Source organism: Coturnix japonica, chromosome Z (assembly GCF_054131305.1).
Source record: "Coturnix japonica strain WE chromosome Z, WE-NBRP24, whole genome shotgun sequence".
Taxonomy (NCBI): Eukaryota; Metazoa; Chordata; class Aves; order Galliformes; family Phasianidae; genus Coturnix; species Coturnix japonica.
The window spans coordinates 47,795,993-47,819,731 of NC_140702.1; the positions used below are offsets into that span (position 1 = coordinate 47,795,993).

The following is a 23,739-nucleotide window of genomic DNA, read 5'->3' on the forward strand; positions in this document are numbered from 1 at the left end:
CTGCTATGGGGAACAAAACCCAACTGATGTAGAATCCTCGTGGTCATTTCTAAGCAAGTCAAGGTCTTTTGCCCAGATTTATGAAAACAGTCAATTGTATAAGAACTAGGATGATGCTGTCCAATTCTGCCTTCAGTTAAAAATCTATTTTTCATCTGAAATCAGTGAAATTGCGTAATTTATAGAACAATCAGAAGCACATCACATGAAAACACATACTAACTATGTAGGTATTTGCACACTCTTCTGTGTTTGTGTAATATTCATAAATGAAAGATGGAATTCTTTAGTGCATTCAAGATTTAATTCATGTCCTTTCATATAGCCCATATTCTCATGATCTTCATACCAAATGAAATTTTGAAAAAGTACAGTAAAAAGAATATTGACCTGCTATTGTTCACAGTTCTGTGTTTACAGTATACTGAATTCCATTTTTACTATCCTCTAATGTAATTAGAGGATCTACAAACTTCCAAAACCCATAAGCATTTCAGATCTCAAATCAGAGACTTGCTAGACATCTTTACTTTTGCTTTTTTTTTCCTTTTCCTTTTCAGAATAGCGAGGTATTATATAACAGAAGTTTTCTATTGTTCTGCTTTCCATTAAAAAAAAAAAAAAAGATTTATTATGATTTTCTGTTAATTTCTATCTGGAACACTCATTTTCTTCATTGCTGCTTAAGCACCTTCCACTGATATATATGCAGACTTCCAATAATAAGCATTCTCCTTAATTTCTCAGCGAACTGACAACTAATTTGCATTTACATTTAATGGAGTATATAAACCCACTATTTTCTTATATAATATACTAACTTAACATTGCTTATTTACCAGTGGAGCCCACAGGTTTTCTTAAATTTACTTGAAGACCCTCAATCACCACTAGAATTTACTTACTTCATTTTCTGTCCTTCCTAAAATACATCTATATACCATATTCTTACTTATAGCAATCACTAGCTGTGGTGTCAGTACTTTAAGTTCATAAAAAAGACAGTTTGTCTTTTTTTATGGTCTGATAATAATAGGACGGAAAGGCACATTTTAAACCTATAAGAAGGGAGATTAGGATGAGATATTAGGAGGATATTCTTTACTCACAGAATAGTGAGGCACTGGCACAGGCTGCCCAGAAATCTGTGGATGCCCCATCCCTGGAAATGTGCAAGGCCAGGTTGGATGAATCCTGGGCAGACTGATCTAGTGAGTAGCAACCCTGCTCATGACAGGGGCTTGAAACTGAATAGACTTTACAGTCCGTTCCAACTTAAGCCATTCCATGGTTCTATGATAACAACTAAATCAAATTTAATCTACATTCTTCCCTCTCACTTCCCATATTACAATGAAATGTAACAATAAAAATCGCACCTCCAAAACTTCTGCTGTCGTAGCAGTTGTAACAGGTTCTTCTGTAGCTGTGGAGCTATTTTTATCCACACCGGTTGTAGCTTCCACTTTTTCACGTTTGGTTTTATACTGAAAAGGTTGTTCCAAAAACAAAAGATCTGATTTAGAAACTCAGGAATGGTCAAAGACATAGCTGCCCACTAAAAATAAGGGGAAAATGAAGCAATCTGACATACACATACATTATTTCACAATTAACATGAGACACCATTTGCTTTTTTTTTCTTCTGATTCTGCATATCAAACAAGAGATTCTCAGTATTCTGCTATAAATTCTGCTTTCCAGATTCCTAGGCATCCAGTGGGTCTGGTGCAGTCTTGCAGGGGATGAGACGTAGCTCCAGACAAAGACAAAGGGATTTTTTACTGAGAACACTAGTATGGAAAGAATCACTGACAGCCACTCCAGAAACAGTCTGTTGTGCTGATGCACCCGATTCAACCCACACTGCTTTCATCATGGAGCAGATATGACAGTCTCACTGTCTATAAAGAATGCTTACAGCATCCCACTATCAGGATAGTTACACTAATATTGCTATTATGTGACCTGTGAAAAGATGGACTACTTTTGTTCTTTCCAAAAGGCTTAGTACAGGGTTTTATAGACCAACGAGGCACAAGGTTTGCCCTTAAAGTTGTTAACATATGAAATAATCTGCATGGAGAAGTTTAGTAAACTGGAAGACCCTCAGTGTCATGCACAGGACAGTTAATATCATTTTCTGATGGGAAAGGTAAACTACCTCACATACAAACTTCAGATTAACTGGTCGCTAGCCACTGGAGAATACAAAAAGGAAAAACAGAGAACACCACAAAATACAGTTGGATATATTTATGGATAAAGATGACTGAATCTGAAGTAAAACTATACAGACAATGGTTTCCTTTTCCATCTTCCAAATTTCACTGCTTCTAAAAGAGATGCTTCCTTTCCCTCAAGATGAATCATAAGTTCTAGAAATGGACATTAGATGTGAGATACAGTGGTGTGAGTGCTTAGTTACACAGATTTCATCAGAAACAGAAAATTCTTAAGAACTAGAAAGTAAATTCTTGTGATAAGATTCTTGTAATTCTGCGTGTCCCAGAATGGAAAGATGTATTAACCCAATGGTTGATTTCTGCATTCAAGCCCTAAAAATGACATTTTTGCAATGGCTGATCCAGAGCTGACAACAGAATATTTATCACAATGGAAACAAAACCAAAATTCCTTAAAAGAAGTATTTTTATGGAAGATTAAGTTATTCTCACATTACATAACTTTGGGAGACATAAGAGAAAAATCTGTAGTCAGCAATGAAAATTACAGTAACAAAAAAAGGTATTTAAACTTACCTGTTGAAAACAGGCTTGAACAAGATTTTCTGGGAACATATTCCTATTTTAAAAAGTAGAGGTATTTTAGCATTAGACTACAAACATTGTTTATCTAAATAAAATGATAAAATTTACTGCTTGACAGATAAGATTGTGCTTCTTTATCCAGAGATAAGTGTAGTTTGTACTGACAGATTCAACCCTAGAAAATCAAAGATTTAGGACTTCTAATGATCAGTTGGCCGTTTCTGTACTATGGATTCTTTGGGCTTATTTTTCAATATTTTATTTTTCTGCTTGTTAGCTACTACACTTTTTTCTTTCTTTCTTTTTTTACCTTCTGTGTCACCGCCACCAATTGCATGAGGAATATAGGAGACAGTTTGAAGTCTTTCAGGTGACTTATAAAATGTATGTTGGAGAAAAAAAATATGGAAGCACCACATATTTGGTGTCCTACTGTAGTTTTGAAATTGTAAATTAATCTTGATGATGAAAGACTTCCATTTGTTATTCCAGCATCAATTTTTCATGCACTGAAAAATTAGGAAATTAAATCAGAAACAACGCAATCCCGTTGTATGCCTCCCTTCTAGTGCCCATTTTCACATTCAAACAATTGCAGAAAACAGCATTAATTAGGTGTTTATTGAATAACCAACCTCGTACAGAGAAAGTCAGTTTCTGTAACGCAAGATAAATGTTTTTGTCTCTTTAAGATCTTGTACACTTGTCTATTTTTCAAGTTTTTAAAGCAAAATTTATTTGAAAGCAAGAGTAGTTCGTACAAGCTTGAGATTTTCACCAGTCTTTACATGACAGTTTGGATTTGGATCTTAAACCTGATTAATATGTAGGAAAACAATTGTAATTTCCTTTAAGCATTATTTTAGATCTCAACTGTAACTCCTAGTTTACAATATCACATTTGTTTACTATAAAGTGTAGTAAAAACCCAAAGTAGTCTACATTACGGTTCACACTGCTTCTTGTTATAAACAGATGTTTTTATGCAATGATTTTCATCAACCCTTTCAGTGTGCTTGAACTTATTAATGTGGAAGGTACTGGTAACAGACTGCATTAAGTTTTCCTAAATAGCTGATCACACAGTAACCCAATTTATTCCTGCTGCAAATGACCACAAGGAATTAAGTGAACCTTCCAAGGAACTGCAGGATGGGACAGAAGCTGGGACAGATGTGGACCCTCACATGTGTGGCTACGGGGTTGAGACCCTTTCATGCCAAAGAGATACACCTTGATCTGTGCTGGGACAGAGATGCACCAGAGGGCCACAAACATTTGCTATTAAGTATGATTCTTTCAAGACATGGACATTCACACATATATATGGGTATATATGTCCATATAACAAATGTCAAAGAACTGTGAATCTGGAGTTGTTATCTACAAATGTCAGTAACATTTCATGAAATTAAGAATGCTAAGAAGGTCACTTTTAGACAGAATGCAGTTAATCTTAGATGATAGATTACATAAAAATTCAAAAGGGTAGGAATAGTGATATAGAATAAAGACCAGTGGCAGCTGGAAAAAAAAATAACCCTCAGAAACATTTGTGAGGAAACAGTGAGTACTCAGCCACTATTACTGTTTTTGTTGATTTTACCAAATTCATTAAACAACTGAGAATTTATTCAGTTCCAAACAATCCTGAAAATCTGTTCAAATCTTTTCTAATGGGGATGCTTTCTTCTAAACAATTTATATATCAATTTTTTTTCCCAGGACAGTACTGAGAGAACACTTATGATACGGTTCTGTTAGAAAATGTTGATGTGACATTTTTTAACAAACCACTTGAAAGTTGCTCTAAAATGTCAAACCTGCCAGCAAAGAAGTTATTATCTCCTTATTCATTGCAACACTATTGGAAAAGATGTTATTGTATTATGCATCATGACTTTTTATTTGCTGTTTAATTATTATTTATTATTTATATATTTAAATTATTATTATAGTAAACAACTTTACATTATTTCATAACCCAAAATATGGGTACGGAAACAAAAAAATAATCTCACCTGATCAGATCCAGCATGGCATCAACAGTACTGACTTCTGGGGTGCTGCCCACTCTATCTATTTCATCTGCTGATTGCGGCACTCCAGGTTTGATGGTCACAACTAAGACAATCCCTGCAGAAGGAGAACCAGGGGAACAGCTCGCATTACAAGCAGAGGCACTGGTGCCCCTTGCTAAAGTAACAAATCCTGTATAGCAAATTCTTCATGAGCTAAATTCATCAAATTCTATTTGTTTCAGTAAAACTAGTCTATAACAACAATGTAACATAAGAGACTTACATTTCAGTTTGACACATAATGAAATTTCTGGTCAGGAAATACGAAGTCTCACCTTGTGACTATTGGAGACAAGAACTGATTTTTCATCGACATCAGTGGCTTCATTTTAGGCATTTTTAACATTACAAGAAATACTAGTCTTTTCCAGATATACACTTTTTTCTTTTTTCTTTCTTTCTTTTTTTTTTTTTTCTTTTTTTTTTTAACCAAACAAACCTAAAGTAAATCAAACTACTAACTCTCACTGCAGGAAGGACAAGGCATCTGGATGTCCTTCAGCAAGATATAAATAAAACCTTTTAATGATAGCTGTGAATAAAAGCAGAATTTCATTTGTGTTACTCTGTACAGTAAAACAAGTAATATACTATCATGCAATATCTTAAATTAGCCACTCAATTTAACCTCTGGAGGTTGTCTGGTTTAATCCCTCTTTCAGGGCAAGAACAATTTCAAACTTAGATCCATGTATAACATGTCAGACTTTATTGAGTCTTCCTCACTGTGTATTCACTTGAAATTCTCAGGCAGATACTATCCTACCCAGTGACATATATTCACTATAGTGTATTGTTATATTCTCTATAGTATACTATTATTCTCTATAATTATTCCTATATGTATACACTATACATTCCTATAGTGTATACATATAGGAATGATTCAAGTCTGATAAGTCTGTATGCGATCTGTTTTTCTATTGCTAAATATTGCTTTGCTTTACAAGCAGACAACATACAATGCACATACTGTCCTTCAAATAACTATACAACAGTTTATTTTCAGTGGGTGATCTGTGCACAGTATTCACTCAGGCTCAACAGGGCTCAAGCGTAAGCCACAAGGGACAAGGCAGCTGACAGCAGAGAGTTTAATTCTGTTTCCTATTTAAGAATACAGCCTGAAGGTGTCTGACCATGTAAATATATAAGATTTCAAGGCTTCTTGTAGGGAACGAACTTTTTGTGAGAGACATGGACTTCAGTGTTGTCAAAATGGAGCCTGGCATTGGCAGAGAAATTAAAGATAATACTTTCCTGCATCTGAGAATCTATCATACTGATACTGAGGAAATTTACTTCTTAGTAGATGAAGACCTTAAAAAAGGCAAGATGTTCACTCCTATTTCCACTGTTGGTGACTGTTAACTAACTAGACCACTTTTAATCTTGCCTGAAACTTAAAGGAAAACTGCCTGTGACTACCTGTTGGATATGAACACAGCTCCACCATGAATAGCAGGACTAATTTCTCCTTGCATCTGGCTACAAGCGTACAATAATGTCTGTATGATTCCTGTCTCTCCTCACCACGTTGTCTTGGCAAATTAGTATTGTCACAGTACTGTATACTTGTAACTAGGCAATGCTGAGGATTTTAACACATAAGCATCACAAATTACCTAGTATTACAGCAATGACTGTAGTGCAGAAGTAATATACAACCGCTCGCAAGCCAATCTTCCCAGAAACGCTGGAATCCAAAGCAGCAACTCCTGTAAAAAGAACCACAAGACAAAATGCTAAAAAATAGTTAAGAAGAAATTTAATACTTTTGTAGAGGCTTAATTCTATTCAGTAAAAACTTCCTCATGCTAAATATTCCTTATCAATTAATTGCTAGTTGCATTTCTGGAGAATCACTGTTGCAAACATTTGCTTCTGCTTCTTTGCAATGGTTTACTGGATTTTTCTAGGAAAGGTAATGAGTATTTTCTGATTCTGCAGGTGGGCAGTGCCCACTCCTCACTGCCGGAAACTGAGGGTAGCTTTTGTCAAAGGTGATGAGGAAGGTGCTGAGAAAGGTGTTGCTCTGATGCCAATTTCACTTCTGGCAAAAAATATTACGTAAGACCTTTTAATTATTTAGAAGCTTTACAGTAGTATCTGTAGGCATACAATTCAGTAACTAGAGCAAAATGAGCATTTTGACTGTAAAACCTGACTGTCTATAATCATATTGGTTAATAATTCACAACTATCTTTTTTATTACACATTTGTGATCCTTTTATATTTTTATGTTTATTGACTCAGATTATCAAAGACTGGCCAGATTCTCTCTCATAGGAAAACAAAAACACCATGAGGATATTTAATCTCAGAGATGCATGGCTGCATTAAGAATAAATACTCAGAAGCTATGGGGAAAAGCACACCAAAAATTTCCAATGATAATGTAACTTTCTGATCTTTGAGCTGAAAAGCAGCAAGCATACTTCAACTGTGTGTTAAAACCTGTTCCAAAAGATGTGCTACAGCAGTAACAACTTGTGCCTGGAGCATTCATGTAATGCCTTACTTGCACTGTTAATTGTTACTGAAAATGCAAACAACCCTGGGAGGGGGGAATGAAGGTTATTTTATCATTCATCTGATAATATTGTAGTTTTCCACAGACACTATATATAGTTAGATTGAATGCAGAAAAAATTACTTAGACATGCAGAAATCATGAGGCTATCATACAGGCTATCATACCTGTACAGCAAATAATAATGAAAAAAAATATGTTAATATTGCAATGGAGCACAGATTCAGTGCACAGAAAAAAAGCACTGCCACAGCTATTATAGGAGGCTGTTAGCACTAAGCTTGTTTGAACTGCAAACAACACAGTGGACATACAATCAGGGCCATCATTTTCATTTCTCATGTTGGCAATTAGGTAAAACCAAGTGGAAAGGACATTCACACTGTGGTGAGCTAAGCCATGACAACGATGGTAATAAGTCTTGAGATGAATAATAATAAATAATGGCTTTTTTGGACAATAGAACAGCTGATTTCAATGACTGTCAATGCTGAAACTTATTGCATCTTCTCTACTAACCTAGAAGATTTTACACTGTGTTTGTAAAGAAGAGCAAACTGTTACTGCCAAAGATCCATATTTCATAATAATTAATTGATTTCTAAACTAAAGCTTGCTGTCTAAACTGTCAATATTCATTGGGTAGCCAGCAGAGGTAGGGTAATACTCTTCTCATGGGCAGGATTTCTTCACAAAGCTTGCTTTACAATAGTGTCCCTGATAGTTGAGAAAGTCTACAGCCCAATAATCATGAAAAGTTATTTCCCTTCATTTATAAGGATTCTACAATTTGCAAGATACCATAGTCCTGTGACAGCAATTCTACTGGCTCCAAATTAAATCCCTTTGCAAACTATTATATTTGCTGGAGGTACAGAGCCATAATTAAGAGTAATCTTTGCCCCTGCATTTTTAAACTGGATAATGATTCTGTTAGTAAGCCCTGCTAGTATCTAGCTTGTGATTACACTGCCATGTTGGTGCTGTTTTCCTAGAAGCTATAAAAACACGCAAATAGTTCAGGCACACACAACTAAGTACAAGTATGTTCTCAGTATGACAGGTGTGGGATTTTTTAGGAAGACATCTGTACTCCACAACAAAACTGCATTCAGGATTATAATTGCATTTGGGAATGAAGTAGCATCTAAATTCTACAGACAAGTTTGCACGAGTTTATTTTGCTAATGTATAGGAGAGCATCATACATAAAAGTAGCTAATTTTCCTGACATATCTCACTGCCATGAGTGAGTAACTGACAGTATTTTATAAATAGTTACTGGGGCTTCTTCTCAAACTAATTTAGAATAGAAGATCCATTGGAAACATATAATGGCTTTGTAATTCTTTTGCAAATAACTGAACAATTTGATGAGAACAAACAGAATATACAACTGATTTAGCCCATATGAAAACCTCTTCCTCTAAGATGGTATATACCCTACTCAAAACAGAAAGCCTGAAGTGTTGTAAATAAAGACTACAAAATAACTATAGTTAACAACTTGTGTTTTTACTGTGGATTGACACTAAAAGTTTACATCTATTTTATTTGAACTTTCCCTCCCTTGACCTATCCCTGAGTTTTATATTGTTTACATAGGTTTGAGAAGACTACTGTAAATGCAGTTCATGGAATTTTATTAGGCATGATGGATTCTCCTTCATACTTTGGGCATTTCAAAACTGTTGTATTTCAAATTAGTTCCTTAAGTTTTCATTCAAGAGATATTCTAACTTAGCCACAGACACTGAAGTATGGAATGCAGTTTTGTGGAAACAAAACACGTCTTAAGAGAAAGGATCACAAAGGTACATTAACTGATGTTAAAATCTATTAATCTATCTAACTCTTATCTGTATGATTTCAGTAGAACAGAATAAAAGTTTGAATAACTGATGCCAAAGTTGGGAATCAATTGCCCAGTCTCCTGTGCCTCAGCTCCCACATTTTCTGTGTCACAGATTCCAGCTCAGAACTATCTGTATTGGTTTTATCTCTTTTTCTTCCCCCAGTGTTATCTACTTCACAAAAGTTAACGGTTGTAAAAAAGTAAAAATTGGAAACAAAGAGTTAAATGAATTATCCCTTATCTTCTTCTTCCTCCAGAACCTCAAGATCCAACCAAAACCCAATGATGCACTGTTCATGAATCTTATTTAAGGATGGGAAAAATAACACAACTAATAATCATTTTGTTTGACAGGGTATTAGACAGCACCAAAACACAACAGGAATTAAGGGATGTCACAGGAACATCAACAGAACAAAAGAGGCATACACTTTGGGTATTATATGCAGATATTCTGTGCTTCTGTGAGATCTGGAAGTGAACAGGGTTGCATTAAGAACTAGGAACAATCCCAAGCCTATTCTGACTTCTCGTGCTTATAATCATACCAGATGCCTAAAGGATAGTACTTATATCTCAAAGAGTCTGACATACAATTATAGACTTGTCCTAACAGAATACAGGGGTTTATGCTTCCCTTCTTTTCCAATAACATAAGAAACTGCACATATAGTTCAGTGCTGTGATATTCTCTTTTCAACAGTAACAATCATGCCGTATCACTTTGCTTTTTTTTTTCTGCTCTGAAAATTCTGGTGTCATCTCCTGCAGTACTTCCTAGCTGTTTTCAAAGCCTCTAATAAGGCCAGAAGAAATCAACTGAAGATCAGCAGAAGCTGACAGAATCTGTTCCTTTCACTGTATCACTTTATCTCCACAACACATTAATCATTAAGTATAATTTGCAAAAGGCTGGGCTGCTTATCTCCTTTTGCCAACAGCACTACATTTTATTATCAAGATGTGAATTTTCCCTGTACAGAGATGAATACCACTTCTCCAGCTCGTAGCACTGTTGGCAGGCCCTTCTCTTTAAACGTTATTGAGTGCTGGAAGGAAAAGTCCAGCCAAAGGGCTTTCATAGAGTTTCCAGCCAATCATAGCTTCCTCCTTGAAACTTTTAATTTTTTCCTTTCTTTTGTAGCTAATGATATTTACATTGAGAAACAACTGAAATCTGGCAGACATCAGCTTGAGTACCACTATTGTAACAAAAATACAGAAACAAATGTTCCTAAGGAGTAGAATGCTATGACTTTTACACCTTCTCATCTATAACTCAGAAGATGATTAAAGAACAGAACGTAAAATTGTTGCCAATTAACTTAAGACTTATTACTTTAACTGAAGAATTTCAAATGCTATTAGATTCAATAAAGAATTCTAAACATTTCCCAAATTTCCACTTTTTAGTTATCTCCCTTCTCCTGGCCCCACCACTGTTTTTGGGTCCCTCAATACATGAAAGGCCCTGGAGCATGTCAAGAGAAAGGCAACAAAGCTGGTCTTATGAAGAAGGTCTGAGGAAAATGGGATTGTTTAATCTGAGGGAGGCTCAGGGGAGCCTTTATAGAACTCTACAACAGCCTGAAAGGAAGTTGTGAAGGAGGTGGGGGTCAGCCTCTTCTACCACAGAATTAGAGGGAAGGGCTTGGTGATTCTTTGATTCTATAATTTTCTCCCTTTCTTGAAAAATTCCTCTGCTCTATTACCCCACATGATTATGTCATCAATGTACTGCATGTGCTCAGGAGCTTCACCCTGCTCTGCTGCAGTCTGGATTAACCTAATGGAAATGGTTGGGCCATGTTTCTACCCATGGGGTAACAACAGTTCCAGGTGTACCAAATGTCCCTTCCAGTGGCAGCAAACCGTGGCCTGCAGTTTTGCTGCCAAAGGGATGGATAAGAATGCATTGGCAATGTCAGCTGTGGCATGTCACCTGGCTGCCTTTGACTCCAGTTCATATTGAAGTTCTAGCATGTTCAGCACAGCAGCACTTAACAGCAGTGTAATGTCATTCAGGCCGTAACAGTCTACTGTCAGCCTCCACTCTCCACTGGCTTTTCACACTGGTTATATGGAGCAAATCTTGCTGGTCACTCCTTGGCTCTCCTGCTGACAGATCAGCTTATGGATGGGAATCAGAGAGCCACAGTTAGTGCAATACTGCTGCCCATGCACTGTTGCAGTAGCAAGAGGCACATGCTGTTATTCTACTTGAAGCAACCTCACATTGTCCTCTGTAAAGGACAGGTAAGGAAGACACATGCCTAACATTCTCTGTCTCTAAAGCAGCTACTGCAAAAGTCCATCGATACCCACATGGGTCCTTTGAAATATCTTCTTGTAATATAGTCTATACGCATGGTGTCCCTGTGCCACACATAAAAAGATGCTTTTGCCAGACTTTTCCAGTAAGGCTCACTTTGGCCACCAGCCCAGTCCACTCTTGAGAATCCCCTCCAACAACACATCAAAAATGCAGTTAGCTTCTGTCCCTTTGTAACTTGATGGCATTAGGGTGCACTGTGCACCAGCATCTACCAGAGCCTCATACTTCTGTGGTTCTAGTTCTTGTGTGCCACACCACCGAATCCACACTCAAATATCTCTGGTACCTCTGGATACCTTTTTCAGCACTGATCCATTTAATTAGATCAGACATCATATTTTCTTTGAAAGGACATCTCTCCTTCCTGGCTGTCAGGATTCACATCCAGAAGATACAAGCCTGATCATCCCTTTTGCCAGTTGTTCTGTCACTGACCGGGTCCTTGGTGAAAGATCCCAGCTGGCAGGGTTCACTGCCCTCCAGACTCTCACTATTGGCTCCATTGTCTCAACACTGGAACAACCAGGTGATGAGACTTTCATTTGGATATTGGCTAAAATCTTGTTGCATGTCTTAAATCTCAGTCAGCATCATGGTTTTGTGGTTTTTCATTAGTATTCCACATCATAGCATCATGTAATACAGTGGGAGTTAGACAGTTACTGCTGCAGTTTCATGGATTGTCAGTATTTCCAGTCTCTTGGTCTCAGAAAAGAAGAACGAACTATAATTCCCAGAAGACTTCATTTTTCCATGTCTGCTTTCCATTCAGATGGAAAGATAAAATAGGAGTCATGAGACTTCTCTCTTTGTTCCCTGGCTTTCACCCACAGCATTAGAGTAAGGACTTCAGTTTTGGAAGCACTCTCTCTCTTTGGCATTTTATTAATCAGTTTCAAATTCAATCATATTGTATTATACTGTATTATTTCACATTCTGTTACTATATTTAGTAAATGATTTTTTGGCACACTGGCCAAATCTATGATCTTCGTTGCTACCACGTCTCACATTGGCCAATAACAGTCACAGGTTGAATTCCTTTTCCTTGTCACGCAGAAGGAATCTAGGCCCCTAGCCCTTTCCACCCATACCTCCCCTGACACCAGAAAGCCATCAGAGAAGTGAAAAGAAGGAGTTGCTGCTTGACAGAGATAAAGAGAACACTATTATACTAAAAATGGCAAAGGAATGTGAGATCATACAATATAGAAGGCATCAAGAGTAATAAACAAATGGGAAAACAAGTGTCTCCTATCTGCGCTGCAAATTTGGAGGTGGAGAGCAAAAAGGGACATCCTTACATGACTATGTCACTTTGTATCTACCTCCTGGAAATGAAGTGGGAAGGAGCAGAGCATTTTAGGAACTGTAGTTCTCCCTTAGCAGCTGTTCCACTTCCGTTATTTCACTGCAGAATGACACAATATGGAATACTTACAGAAAATCATGTCAGCTCCCCTCAATTACTAGAAAGCTGCAATGAGGTCTCCCTCTTTTGCAAATGGAACAACTCCAGCTTCCTCGACATTTCTTCATAAGAGAGGTGATCAAGACCTCTGATCATCCTTGTGGACCTCCTCTCACCCCAAACAGTTCTGCATCATTCTTGCTTGGGGTCCTCAGACATGGACACAGTACCACAGTTGGGTCTTTGTAAGGGCAGAGTAGACGGGGACAATCAAGTTCCTTGTGCTGCTGGCTGTTCCTTTTTTGATGCGGCCCAAGATTCTGCTGGCCTTCCACACACTGCTGGTTCCTTTCAAGTTTATGGTCCACCAGAACTCCCAAGTCCTTCTTTACAGAACTGCTCACAAAGAGTTCTCCTTCCAGCCTGCGTATACATCTGGAACTGTCTTGGCCCAAGGCATACGAGTTTTGGATGACTTGCTTTTGCAAGGCAGCATACCACTACCTTATCATGTCTTACATGAAGAATGTTCCACTCAGGTCTTCCAAAACAAAACAGGGTCAATTAGCATTCCTTTGTCTATTTTTCCTTGGTTCAGTACTTCACATAAAGACTATTTGAAGGAAAACCAAGTTCTGTAAATGTAATGTCTGTAAACTTCAGACAATAATAGCTATCTTAGTAATGAACATAACAGCAGTGAATTAAGAGCCTATACGTAACTGAAGCCTTCCTTGACTCGTCTGCCATTTTCTCTTTTTCTCTGTCAGTTTCTGAGCCTTTTCTTTCCTTCTCTACCCTTTTAGTTGGAATGAACTTGTGGTACAAGTTTATTCTGACTTTAATTAATCTTCTGAAAGTTCACCTTCTCCACATTTACCTTGAACTGTAAGTTCACTAGTTAGTTTCTTAGGAATCACTGTTATTTCCTTCCAAGGACTGAACAACCAGTCTGTTTTTAGCTCTTTTTTACTTTGCTCTTTAAAATTATTTAGGAAATACAGAAGTACATGTTCTGCAGATGAGCAAGACAGTCAGGATCAAGCAAATAATTCAGTTTTCTAACCAGTCCATGTGCAGCTTTGGGATGTCTGCTTAAGGAAACGAGGCACAGGTAGACTTTGTTTTCTAGTTTCCATTGATGATAAGGACACAGAAAGAAATGGAAGGACCGGGCCTATAAACACTTGGCTTCATAGAACATGCCACCACAAAAACTTCGAGTTCTTTGACAATGGAATGGCATACATGAAACAGGCTTGCAAGCACCATATGGGTTCCACTGCTTTCAAAGAAGGAAGAGTCCTTGGATAAAAGCTAGCAGAGCTCACTGGTAGGTTTTAAAATAGGTTTAAAGAAGGACAGAGGTACTTGTGAGCATGACCACAATACAGCATGAAACACCATTGCTAGGTTAGAGGATCAGAGGGTTGCAAGAGCTGGGGCTGTTCAGACTGCAGAAGGCTCATGGGAGACCTGATCTCAATACCTAATGAGGGTCTCTAACATACAAGGGGACAGACTCTTCAGTAGTGATAGACAGAACAAGAAGAAATAATAAAAAAAACAACAACACACACAAAAACAACAACAACAAATGGAAACTTCTGAGGTATGGTCATCCAGGAGGTATTATGATACCAAAAGAAAATTGCTTTCTTCCCCTTCTGTTCCCACACTCCTTCAAAGTATTTTAAATCTGTGACATTTTATACCCAATGGAGCAGGCAGGTCTACTTCTGAGAAAAGGTATAGCCTTAATCCACTATGCATTTTAACTGCAACTATTAAGGTAGAGGACCAAAAAAAAAAACCAAACAAACAAACAAAAAAAAAAAACCCAAAAAAAAAAAACCCAAAAAAAAACCGCAAAAGTTTTTAAAAAAAAAACCAAAAAACCAAAGCAAACAAAAAAAATTGTCTAAACTTTTCTGATTTACAGATTTTTCTCACTGCATTCCAACTCTTTTATCTCCTATTGAGTACATTTTGTCTACCTTCACAAAGCTAAACTGCAATGTAACAAAACAAACTTGTAGCTTCCCAAAAGTAGATCCAGGGTGCAAAACAAGGTGAACAAAGGAAAGGAAAAAACGTGTTCAAGATAGTCTTCCATCAGCCATCAATCAACATTCTCTTCCCAGTAGTTAAGGAGTACAGACTAATTAGATTGAAGTCCCAAAACACACAGTAAACAAGCTGAAGATTTCCCCTTCTTTCCTTCTTCCTAAAGGGCACCTAAAAATAGGTACTTTCTAAACAATAATTCTTCTTTTAAAGGAGTAGTTCAAATAAGCTGATCTGGTTTGCTGGATATCATGCTCAGCACAGGCATAGTTCTGTATGTTATAGCAGCTGTCTTGAGTAACATGCTATGCTCTTCATTATTAATTTTGCCATGCTACTACAGAAGGAAATAGAAAATACAAACTGTTCCTTCACATGAATGGTGCATCACTGTGCTATCAGTGAGTTTGAAGGTTAGCAATCTAAAGGAGATTCAGTAAGACTATATATATACTTTGGATTGAATTATTAGTGTGGGCTAATGGATCAGAATGAATTAAACCTATACCTGGAATCCATTAAAATAACTAAGAGAAGTTAATTGGTTGGTTTCTAAGCCACGCTAACTTAAAAGAGCAACTCATTACTCAGAGTATCACATCCTCAAATAAAAGATCTATTAAGCTTTCTTTACAAATGTTTCCCAATAAACAAATGTTGTGATTCATTTGTCTGTATCCAGCACCAACATCTTCTCTAGCAAGTCCACAGCTAACAGATTGGCACCGATAAACACATTTTCAAAGTTCATTTTCGGCATGTAAGATAAAGATTGATTGTAGTTTCTCGCAGACTCTGAGGAGATTTTCTTCACAAGCTCAGGCCCTGGGGTTCCAATGAGTCTTATGCTAGTTTTTTATTAGGCTACAATTCAGCCTCCAAAACAAGTAAATACAAAAACTCTGAATATTTCAAACTGTACATGTAAAATAAATATCAGTTAATGCTTCCCTTCCTTTATACTCTGAGGAACAGAGTTAGCGAATGAAAATCACATCCTGTAAAGCTTTCTATTTAACCACAAGAGGGAGAATTTTGTCTACAGTTTGGAAAGAGTGTAACTGTGCTCTTGCTGTAACTGGGAGAAAAAAGTTCTCACTGACTTCTTAACACAGGAATTCCCCCAACAAGTTATTAATACTTAAAACTTCGCAGAAATTTCTGGAATATCAAGGAGCTATTTTCACAATAAATGCATTTGCTGTGCAGAATGAGTTACTATATCACTATATGCAAATGGATTGGTAGACAGTTCACTGTTTTAAAAGTATACGTATGGGGTGATGTTTTTCAGGATTGACACTGACAGACTGAGACATTCTAATTTTCAAGAAGAAAACTACAGATGGTACTCTCAGTAACTAGTCACCAAAATCCTATATTTTGACATAACTTACATTCACAAAATACATTCCTGCTTTTACAGGCATTGAAACTTTCTAGGTGCCTCTGGACCCAGCTACATAGTCTAGCTAGAAATATGCACCAAATGGTCAGCTGCAATTGTGTCTGTGTGCACACTTTTAGCCTGCTGCAATGACATAACTTGGCAACCTTTAACCTACTCTCCTGGTAAGCTAACTTTCATCCCCTTAGCTTACGAACAACAAATGCGTGCACAGAAGACTCAGTAACTGTTAAAAATTAGTTACTTGCTAATTTTATACTGCAGTAGCTTCATTATGTTTTGGGGCTCTAAATAGCTGTCACTAGACACACGAACATGTACACAGGTCTGACAGCTGTGATCATCATATATGCACCCAAGAGAGTTCGAAAACATACACTCTCCTGCCTGCATAATGTGCTGGTCCTGAAGAGATGGGGACCTCTGGTCCCACCAAGGGCAGCCAGCATGCAGGGTGAGGTGCTGTGCTTGTATGTTCAGTGTTTAGTCAATAACAACGAGGTTACTTTTGATGAAAATACTTTGTCTTATTCACTGGAAAGTTCACCATCAAATGCAAATTGTGCTGTTAACACTAACAATAAGGTGCCTGCCTTGTTTACAGATGTAGATGAAGACACATCCTGGCTCTTCCTTTAGTTTTTCATTCCACTAGTTCTCTTATCCTATACAGTATTTTTTGAAAATGTGCATCTTGCTTTGGCAGTAAAATTCAGTTCTCGGAGAGACAAAAGACAACAGGGTAACAACAAACACATCCTGAGTCACTGCAGTAAGCTAGAAGAAAATAGTCACCTTTGCTCCCTCAGAAAAGGTTTGAAGAATACAGATAAGCTTGTTTGATTTTCTTTACCTTTTTGTCTGAAAGTTTATTTGACATACAGTTCTGTCTCCTGATTTTCAGTTTGCTCCTTCAGATCTTTCCAAATAGTTCCTAATGGATGAGTTGTTAGCAAATTTTATGACAAGAACTCACCTGCTACTTCCAGTAGAGGGAATTTCTGTTCTCTTTCTATAAACTCACATCCTTTTTTTTTTTTTTTTTTTTTGGGGGGGGAGGGTGGGGGGAAGGAAGGGTGGTGAGGGGGAAGTGGTGAATTTAATGGACATAGGGGTTCAGTAAATGTCAGATCTCATGCAAGGTACTCTATAGGAGTTTGCAGAGACTGGGAAAAGTTAGGTGAGAAATCTACTCTTTCTCTGACCACAAGGTACGAGATCACATCTCCTAAATGAAACGGTGACATGAGACAGCTTATAATAGTTAATCCTGTACCTGACAATATGCAGTTGCAGCTTTGAACTTACAATCTGCAACCATTTAGCCCACTCCTGAAAACAGGAAGAACTGATAAACATGGAAGTTATTACCTTAGTTTCTGTTAACTTATCCTTCCAAATTCATTTTCATTATTAACAGAGAAGTCTAATCTAAATGTATACATAGTTTTCATTATCATTCATTGTTTCATCACGTTGTTTTTAAAGATTATTTCATTGAGAAAGAAAAACTAAACCACAGTGATAATCCCATATACCAAGAGCCCATTTCCAATCATACCTGTGATCATACTTGATATGATTAATGGCAGAATGACGAGTTTGAGCATTCTCATCAGCACCTCCCCAGGAAAGGAAAAGTAGAATTTATCCAGGTTAGACAGCTTGCCATATTCTCGTACCAGCACGCCAACTCCAATACCTAAAATACACATAAAACACGACAAAATTTAGCATTAATTATAATAGACATGGGGAAAAGGGAAAAAAGGTAAACAAACAAACAAAAAAAAAAAAGGTAGGAATAGACATATTTTTATAGCTGTGGTGAAACTTCTAAAGCAAACTACAGAAATTTCTTTTGGTCATCCCTTTTCGATACTATATATTGATTACAGCAAAGGTAATAAACACACAATTGTGAAGTTGGATGACTTTTTAGATGTGTCTTTGGAAAAACCTTGATTGTACTTCTAATTATCAGTTCAGTCCAGCACTGACACTGTACCTTCACTCTCTAGCTCTCAAAAATCCATAATTAGCATTAATAAAAAGTATAATATATAAACCTTATTGCACGCTTAAGAAACAAAGTGATAAAACATACTGGATAATCTATGCTGGTGAAAACAAACCTACTCAGCTGCAATATTTTCAGTGATTTACCCTCTACATAATCAGAAAAGAGTGCGACTACAAGCACTAGGTTGATTTAATCATGTCCAGAAAAATAATCAATGAAAACACCATTAAGCATATTTCACACTCATTCATCTGCATGAACAATCTACAAAATAACAAACTATCAGTATAATCAGTAGAATTACAGAATCACTAAATACTCTGAGCTGGAAGGAACCTTTAAAAGTCATCTAGTCCAACTCCCCTGCAGTGAACACAGACATCAACAGATAGATCAGGTTGCTCAGAGCCCTGTTCAGTATGACTATGAATGTCTTCAAGGATGAAGCATCCACCACACCTCTGAGCAACCTGTTCAAGTGTCTCATCACCCTTACTGTATTGTTTTTCCTTATATTAAATCTAAACCTCCCCTCACTTAGCTTGAAATCATTTCCCTTGTCCTGTCATAGCAGACAGAGCTAAAGTCTGTCCCCTTCCACTAAATACTGAAAGGCCACTATCAGGTCACTCCAGAGACTTCTCCAAGCTGACCAGCTCCAGACCTCTCAGCCTGTCCTCACAGGGGAGATGTTTTATCTCTTGGGTCACTTTTGCGACCCTCCTCTGGATGTGCTCCAACAGGTCCATGTCTCTCCTGCACTGAGGACTTCACATCAGGACATAGTACTTCAGGTGAGGTCTTACAAGCACAGAGTAGAGTGGTAGGATCACCTCTCTCAACCTGCTGACTACACTTCCTCTGATGCAGCCCAGGATACAGTTGGCTTTCTGAGCTGTGAGGGCACATTGATAGCTCATGTCCAGCCTGCCGTTTACCCAGTACCCTAAGGCTCTTTTTGGCAGGGCTTTGCTCCTAACTTGTACTGATAGAGCAGACTGCCACAACCCATGCGCAAAACCTTGTGCTTGGCTTTGTTGAACCTCATGTAGTTCACCTGGGTGCACTGCTTAAGCCTGTCTAGGTCTCTCTGGATGGTATCTCATCCCTGAGGCATGTCAACTGCACCACACAGCTTGTTGCAATCTGCAGATTAATATATTTCCAATTTATAGAGAATGATGTTATAGGAAAATGCATCAAATGCCAAATATATGACATCAGTGGTTCTTCCCTTGTACACTGATACAGTTAAACCACCGTAAAAAAAACCAATAGGTTCAACAGGTGAAGCCATGCTGGTTATCTTGCATCATCTTCCTCCTTCCACATTCCTTAGTATAACTTCCAGGAGAATCTGCTTCATATTCTTCCCCAGCACAGAGGTGAGGCTAAGTGGTCAGTAGTTTCCTTGGTTATTCTTTCTACTCTTCTTAAGAATGGGCCTTTTTCCAGTCACGAGGGAGTTCACCTGATTGCTATGACTTTCCAAGCACCATCAAGAGTCTTGGATAATATTTCAGCCTACTTCACTGGGGCCATAGACTTATGAATATTTAGGTTCCTCAGGTGCTGATGATTCAGTCATGATATAAGGCACCTTTTTACTTCCTCTCATCTTTGAATTATATGAATAAACAAATAATTTTAGCTGTTCAGACAAATTGCAGGTAAGAATTTATAACAATAAAATAAATCATAGGCTTAAAGATGAATTTATTTTGTTTGACAGGTAAAACTTTTATTTTCCATTTCACCACTAGCTACAAAGCAAAAAGCACTGGTATAGGAAATACATTCAACAGTGCTCAGGAAGCATTACCATGGTTATTTCCATAAGCAATTGCAGGTGCATGTTCTGAATATACTCCCGAATTTACAATTTTGCATTGTGCTTCAATGAATTATATTTTGCTTGCTTACTCTTTATTTGTTCTTCTCATTTTCATTCTCTGGTTTCACAGAAACATATAACAGTTTACACAAGCGTTTGTTTGCCTTCAGCATCTTATATCCTATCTCTACTAGAGAAGTCTTTTTCTTTTCTTTTTTTTTTTTTAAAGGAAACATCAGTATCACATATGAACTTTGAAATGCTATAGTCCTGGGTAAAGTGACTATTAAGAAATCCAATTTCTAACAATGATTCAATGAGCAACAAAGTAGCTTTCACTACTCTCTGAGTGCCGAAAGATATTATTCATATGAATAAATTCAAGTAAGTTATTAACAGTTTCACTGAAATAAATGTAATTGTTTACAGTCCTTACAGCACAAAAGCACAATAACATTCAACCTACCTTCACCAGGCTCACTGACTCATGTAAATTTGCAGAGCCCCAGCAACACTGCTAGTGCCCAAGCCAAACAAACCTCTTCCCTTGGTTTTATTTTAATGCTACACAAGGCATTTAAGTTACATATCACACAAGAAGTTGGCACGGAGTAAACAGGCTTATAGGACAGGTCTTTCATTTCAAGGGACTGAAATTATGGAAACAAACAAAACCAAAGAAATAATTTGCCAGAAGCAGATTTAGGCAAATCCACAGATAACTGGTCTGCATTGTTAGTACTGAAGAAAGTAAACAGGAATCCCATATTAAAAAAAAAAAAAAAAAAAAAAAAAAACTATCAGGGAGGAAAATCATTAACATCTTCACCTGCAAAGTGGAATTTTTTGAAAAAATTCCTCCCTAAAGATTCACCATGGGGGCATTTTGTGCTAGATTTGTTCTGCAACCTGCAAGTTGTTTAGTTAACAAAAAAAATGTAAACTAGCTACTTTAAAAGAATTTGCCTCTGATAACAGAAAAAAAGACTATGATCCATCTTTTCTCTACACTTCAAACAAGTTGAAAGAAAATAAAGGAAGATTATAAACTCCTATCAACTCTCTAATGTTAGTAATGAGAAAGTAAACAAAAATGTTAACCTTTCCAGGCAAATATGCTGCTCTAAACAACTATTAAGATTTCTGACATAGGACTGATCTGTGTCAGAGAACACAACTCCTTGCAACATCTCCAATCTTAATAGTCTTAAAGATGTTTGCAATATTACGTAAATGCCTGTCATCAGATAAGACACAATGATCTCTGCTTCTAACCTAGAGGCTAAACTGTGTTCAGTGTGTTGAAAATAATTAGTCTATACTGTGAGACAGGACCAAGTTAGATTAGTCAGCTTGTAAAATGACCACACATGTTGAAGTTGCTAAGGCATTGATCCTGCAAATACTAATGTAAACAGCTGAACATAAGCATATAAGCACACTTTGTATCTTCAGACTACTCATGTGATTGATAGGCATATGCCTAAACTGCAGCAATACTAGACAATATAATTGTTAAAAGTTGTGCAATTCCATTTTATAATAGGGTACAAGGCATTCTACCTCACATATAAGATACAGCTTTAAAAAGCTGTTGTACATATGTTACTGCATTTCTGAAGTATGCAAGAGATTTTCCATTCACATATCTTTAAACAAGAAAAATGTTATTTCCATGCCCCATAGTAACAAAACAGACATCTAACTGTACCAGCCTCATTCTAATCCCAGACTCCTCCACTCCTGCTTCGATCCTGCTAAGATAATGACACAAAAGACCACTGAACCTAGACATATTCCTCAAAGAGTAACAAAGATGGACATCCACAATGCATTGCTCATAACAGAAACAGGAAAATCTAGCCAGAAGGAGTCAGAACCATGCCCTCAACAGAAGCATTTGTCGGAAGACAGTAATGTCACCAGTCCTGAGCAGATATATACACGAAGGTGTCCCAGCAATAACTCAGGTAACTAAGCTTTGTGTGTCATCAGGGGAGAAACTGTATGCTTCTGAGCAGGATAAAAAGCCTTACTTGAAATCCAAACAGACAAATCTGTCTGGGGGAGGGTATTTAATTTTGATAGTAGCACTGAAAGACAAAAAAGATGTATAATGGATCAATACTGATATTATTTAATTGTTCTGTAGCAACATGGATTATATTATCAACAAAATGATTAAGCTTTTCATTTTCACATGCTTTGCTGTTCAAAGGACAAACTAAAATACAATTGCTTACACTGGTGGGTCTTAGTTGGGTTATCTTTATAGCTGATGACTCATAGGACAGAAAAAGCTCACAACGAAAGCTCACTGATTTGATTTTAAAATACAGTACAAAACATTCAGTATAAATACATCAATTTGTAGTCCCTGCAGGCAATATATTTGCAGTCTGTGATGCAGTCTGAGTCCTTCAGAAATATTCTATAACACACATGCCTTTTCTGCTCTCTCCATAAAGCTCCCATAATACTACCAGCTATCTATAGCAGAATACACTGTGAAGCTCCATAATTTCAAAATGGAGGGTGCAGAATATCACCATAAACCTGTTAATTCAGCTCTCTTTTAATTACTTTAATTTTTTGTGATGTTATGCATTTTACTGCTTTACATTTTACAACACTCTAATAAACACAGTAACGTTGACAAAAATATATATATATATTCCTAGAAAAGTACAAGCAACTACTGAGGTGTAATTTAGAGTTGCTGAGGCCTAATTGTATGGCAACAAATCTTAACTCTCTAAACACTGCTGTTGCCAAGGCTACCGGTTTAATTACAAATACATGTAAAGAAAAGTCCTCACAGAAAATCTTCTAGAAGAATACGGTCCCAAAATGTGACCTTGATTTACTGAAAAATATTTAGAAGTATTGGAGGAAGGTATGCTCATTCCTCAGCTGTGGTGAGACTGCTGGGTTTTCTTGCTGATTAACCTGCTGCGGGCGCAGCAGCTGTAAATTCCTTCATGCAAATGACACAATGTCATCTGACTGCAGAGTGAGGAAAGTTCAGATGGACAGTAAATATCTATGATGGATTTTTAGGAATGAAGTAGATTAAGTACTTGTCAGAGATGAATAACCAGCTTTTCTACTAAGGCGTATCCCTCCACTATTCACAGCAGGTAGGAAAGTCTCTGCCGCAAACAAAATTACAAAACTGTTTTCTTTTCCACAGGAACCTGAGGTCAGGCCAGTGATTACACTGACAAGCCTTTCCACACTGCAAACCTACAAAGGAGCCACCACACCATTAGTCAAACCAAACATGTTTACTTTGAGACTATTTCATTCAACCAGGAAAAGGAAAATAAAATCACAGAAGACTGACTACAAAACAACTACAGTTCTACAGAATCTGAGTTCCCTCAGGACTGGAAAACACAAGCTACAAAGCACTATGAT

The 23,739-nt window shown here is 37.1% G+C and overlaps 1 protein-coding gene across 2 annotated transcripts in view; it reads right to left on the reverse strand.

Moving 5' to 3' along the window:
• SLC1A1 (solute carrier family 1 member 1) overlaps positions 1–23,739 on the reverse strand; it is a 43,225-nt gene that overhangs the window by 13,487 nt on the left and 5,999 nt on the right. For both annotated transcript variants that reach the window (XM_015848922.3, XM_085529444.1), the window contains exons 2-6: positions 18,024–18,164; positions 6,478–6,570; positions 4,793–4,907; positions 2,763–2,805; positions 1,380–1,487 (exon numbers count right to left, since the gene is read on the reverse strand). In XM_015848922.3, coding sequence (XP_015704408.1) covers positions 1,380–1,487; positions 2,763–2,805; positions 4,793–4,907; positions 6,478–6,570; positions 18,024–18,164 — 500 coding nt within the window. The remainder of the gene's footprint in view (positions 1–1,379; positions 1,488–2,762; positions 2,806–4,792; positions 4,908–6,477; positions 6,571–18,023; positions 18,165–23,739) is intronic.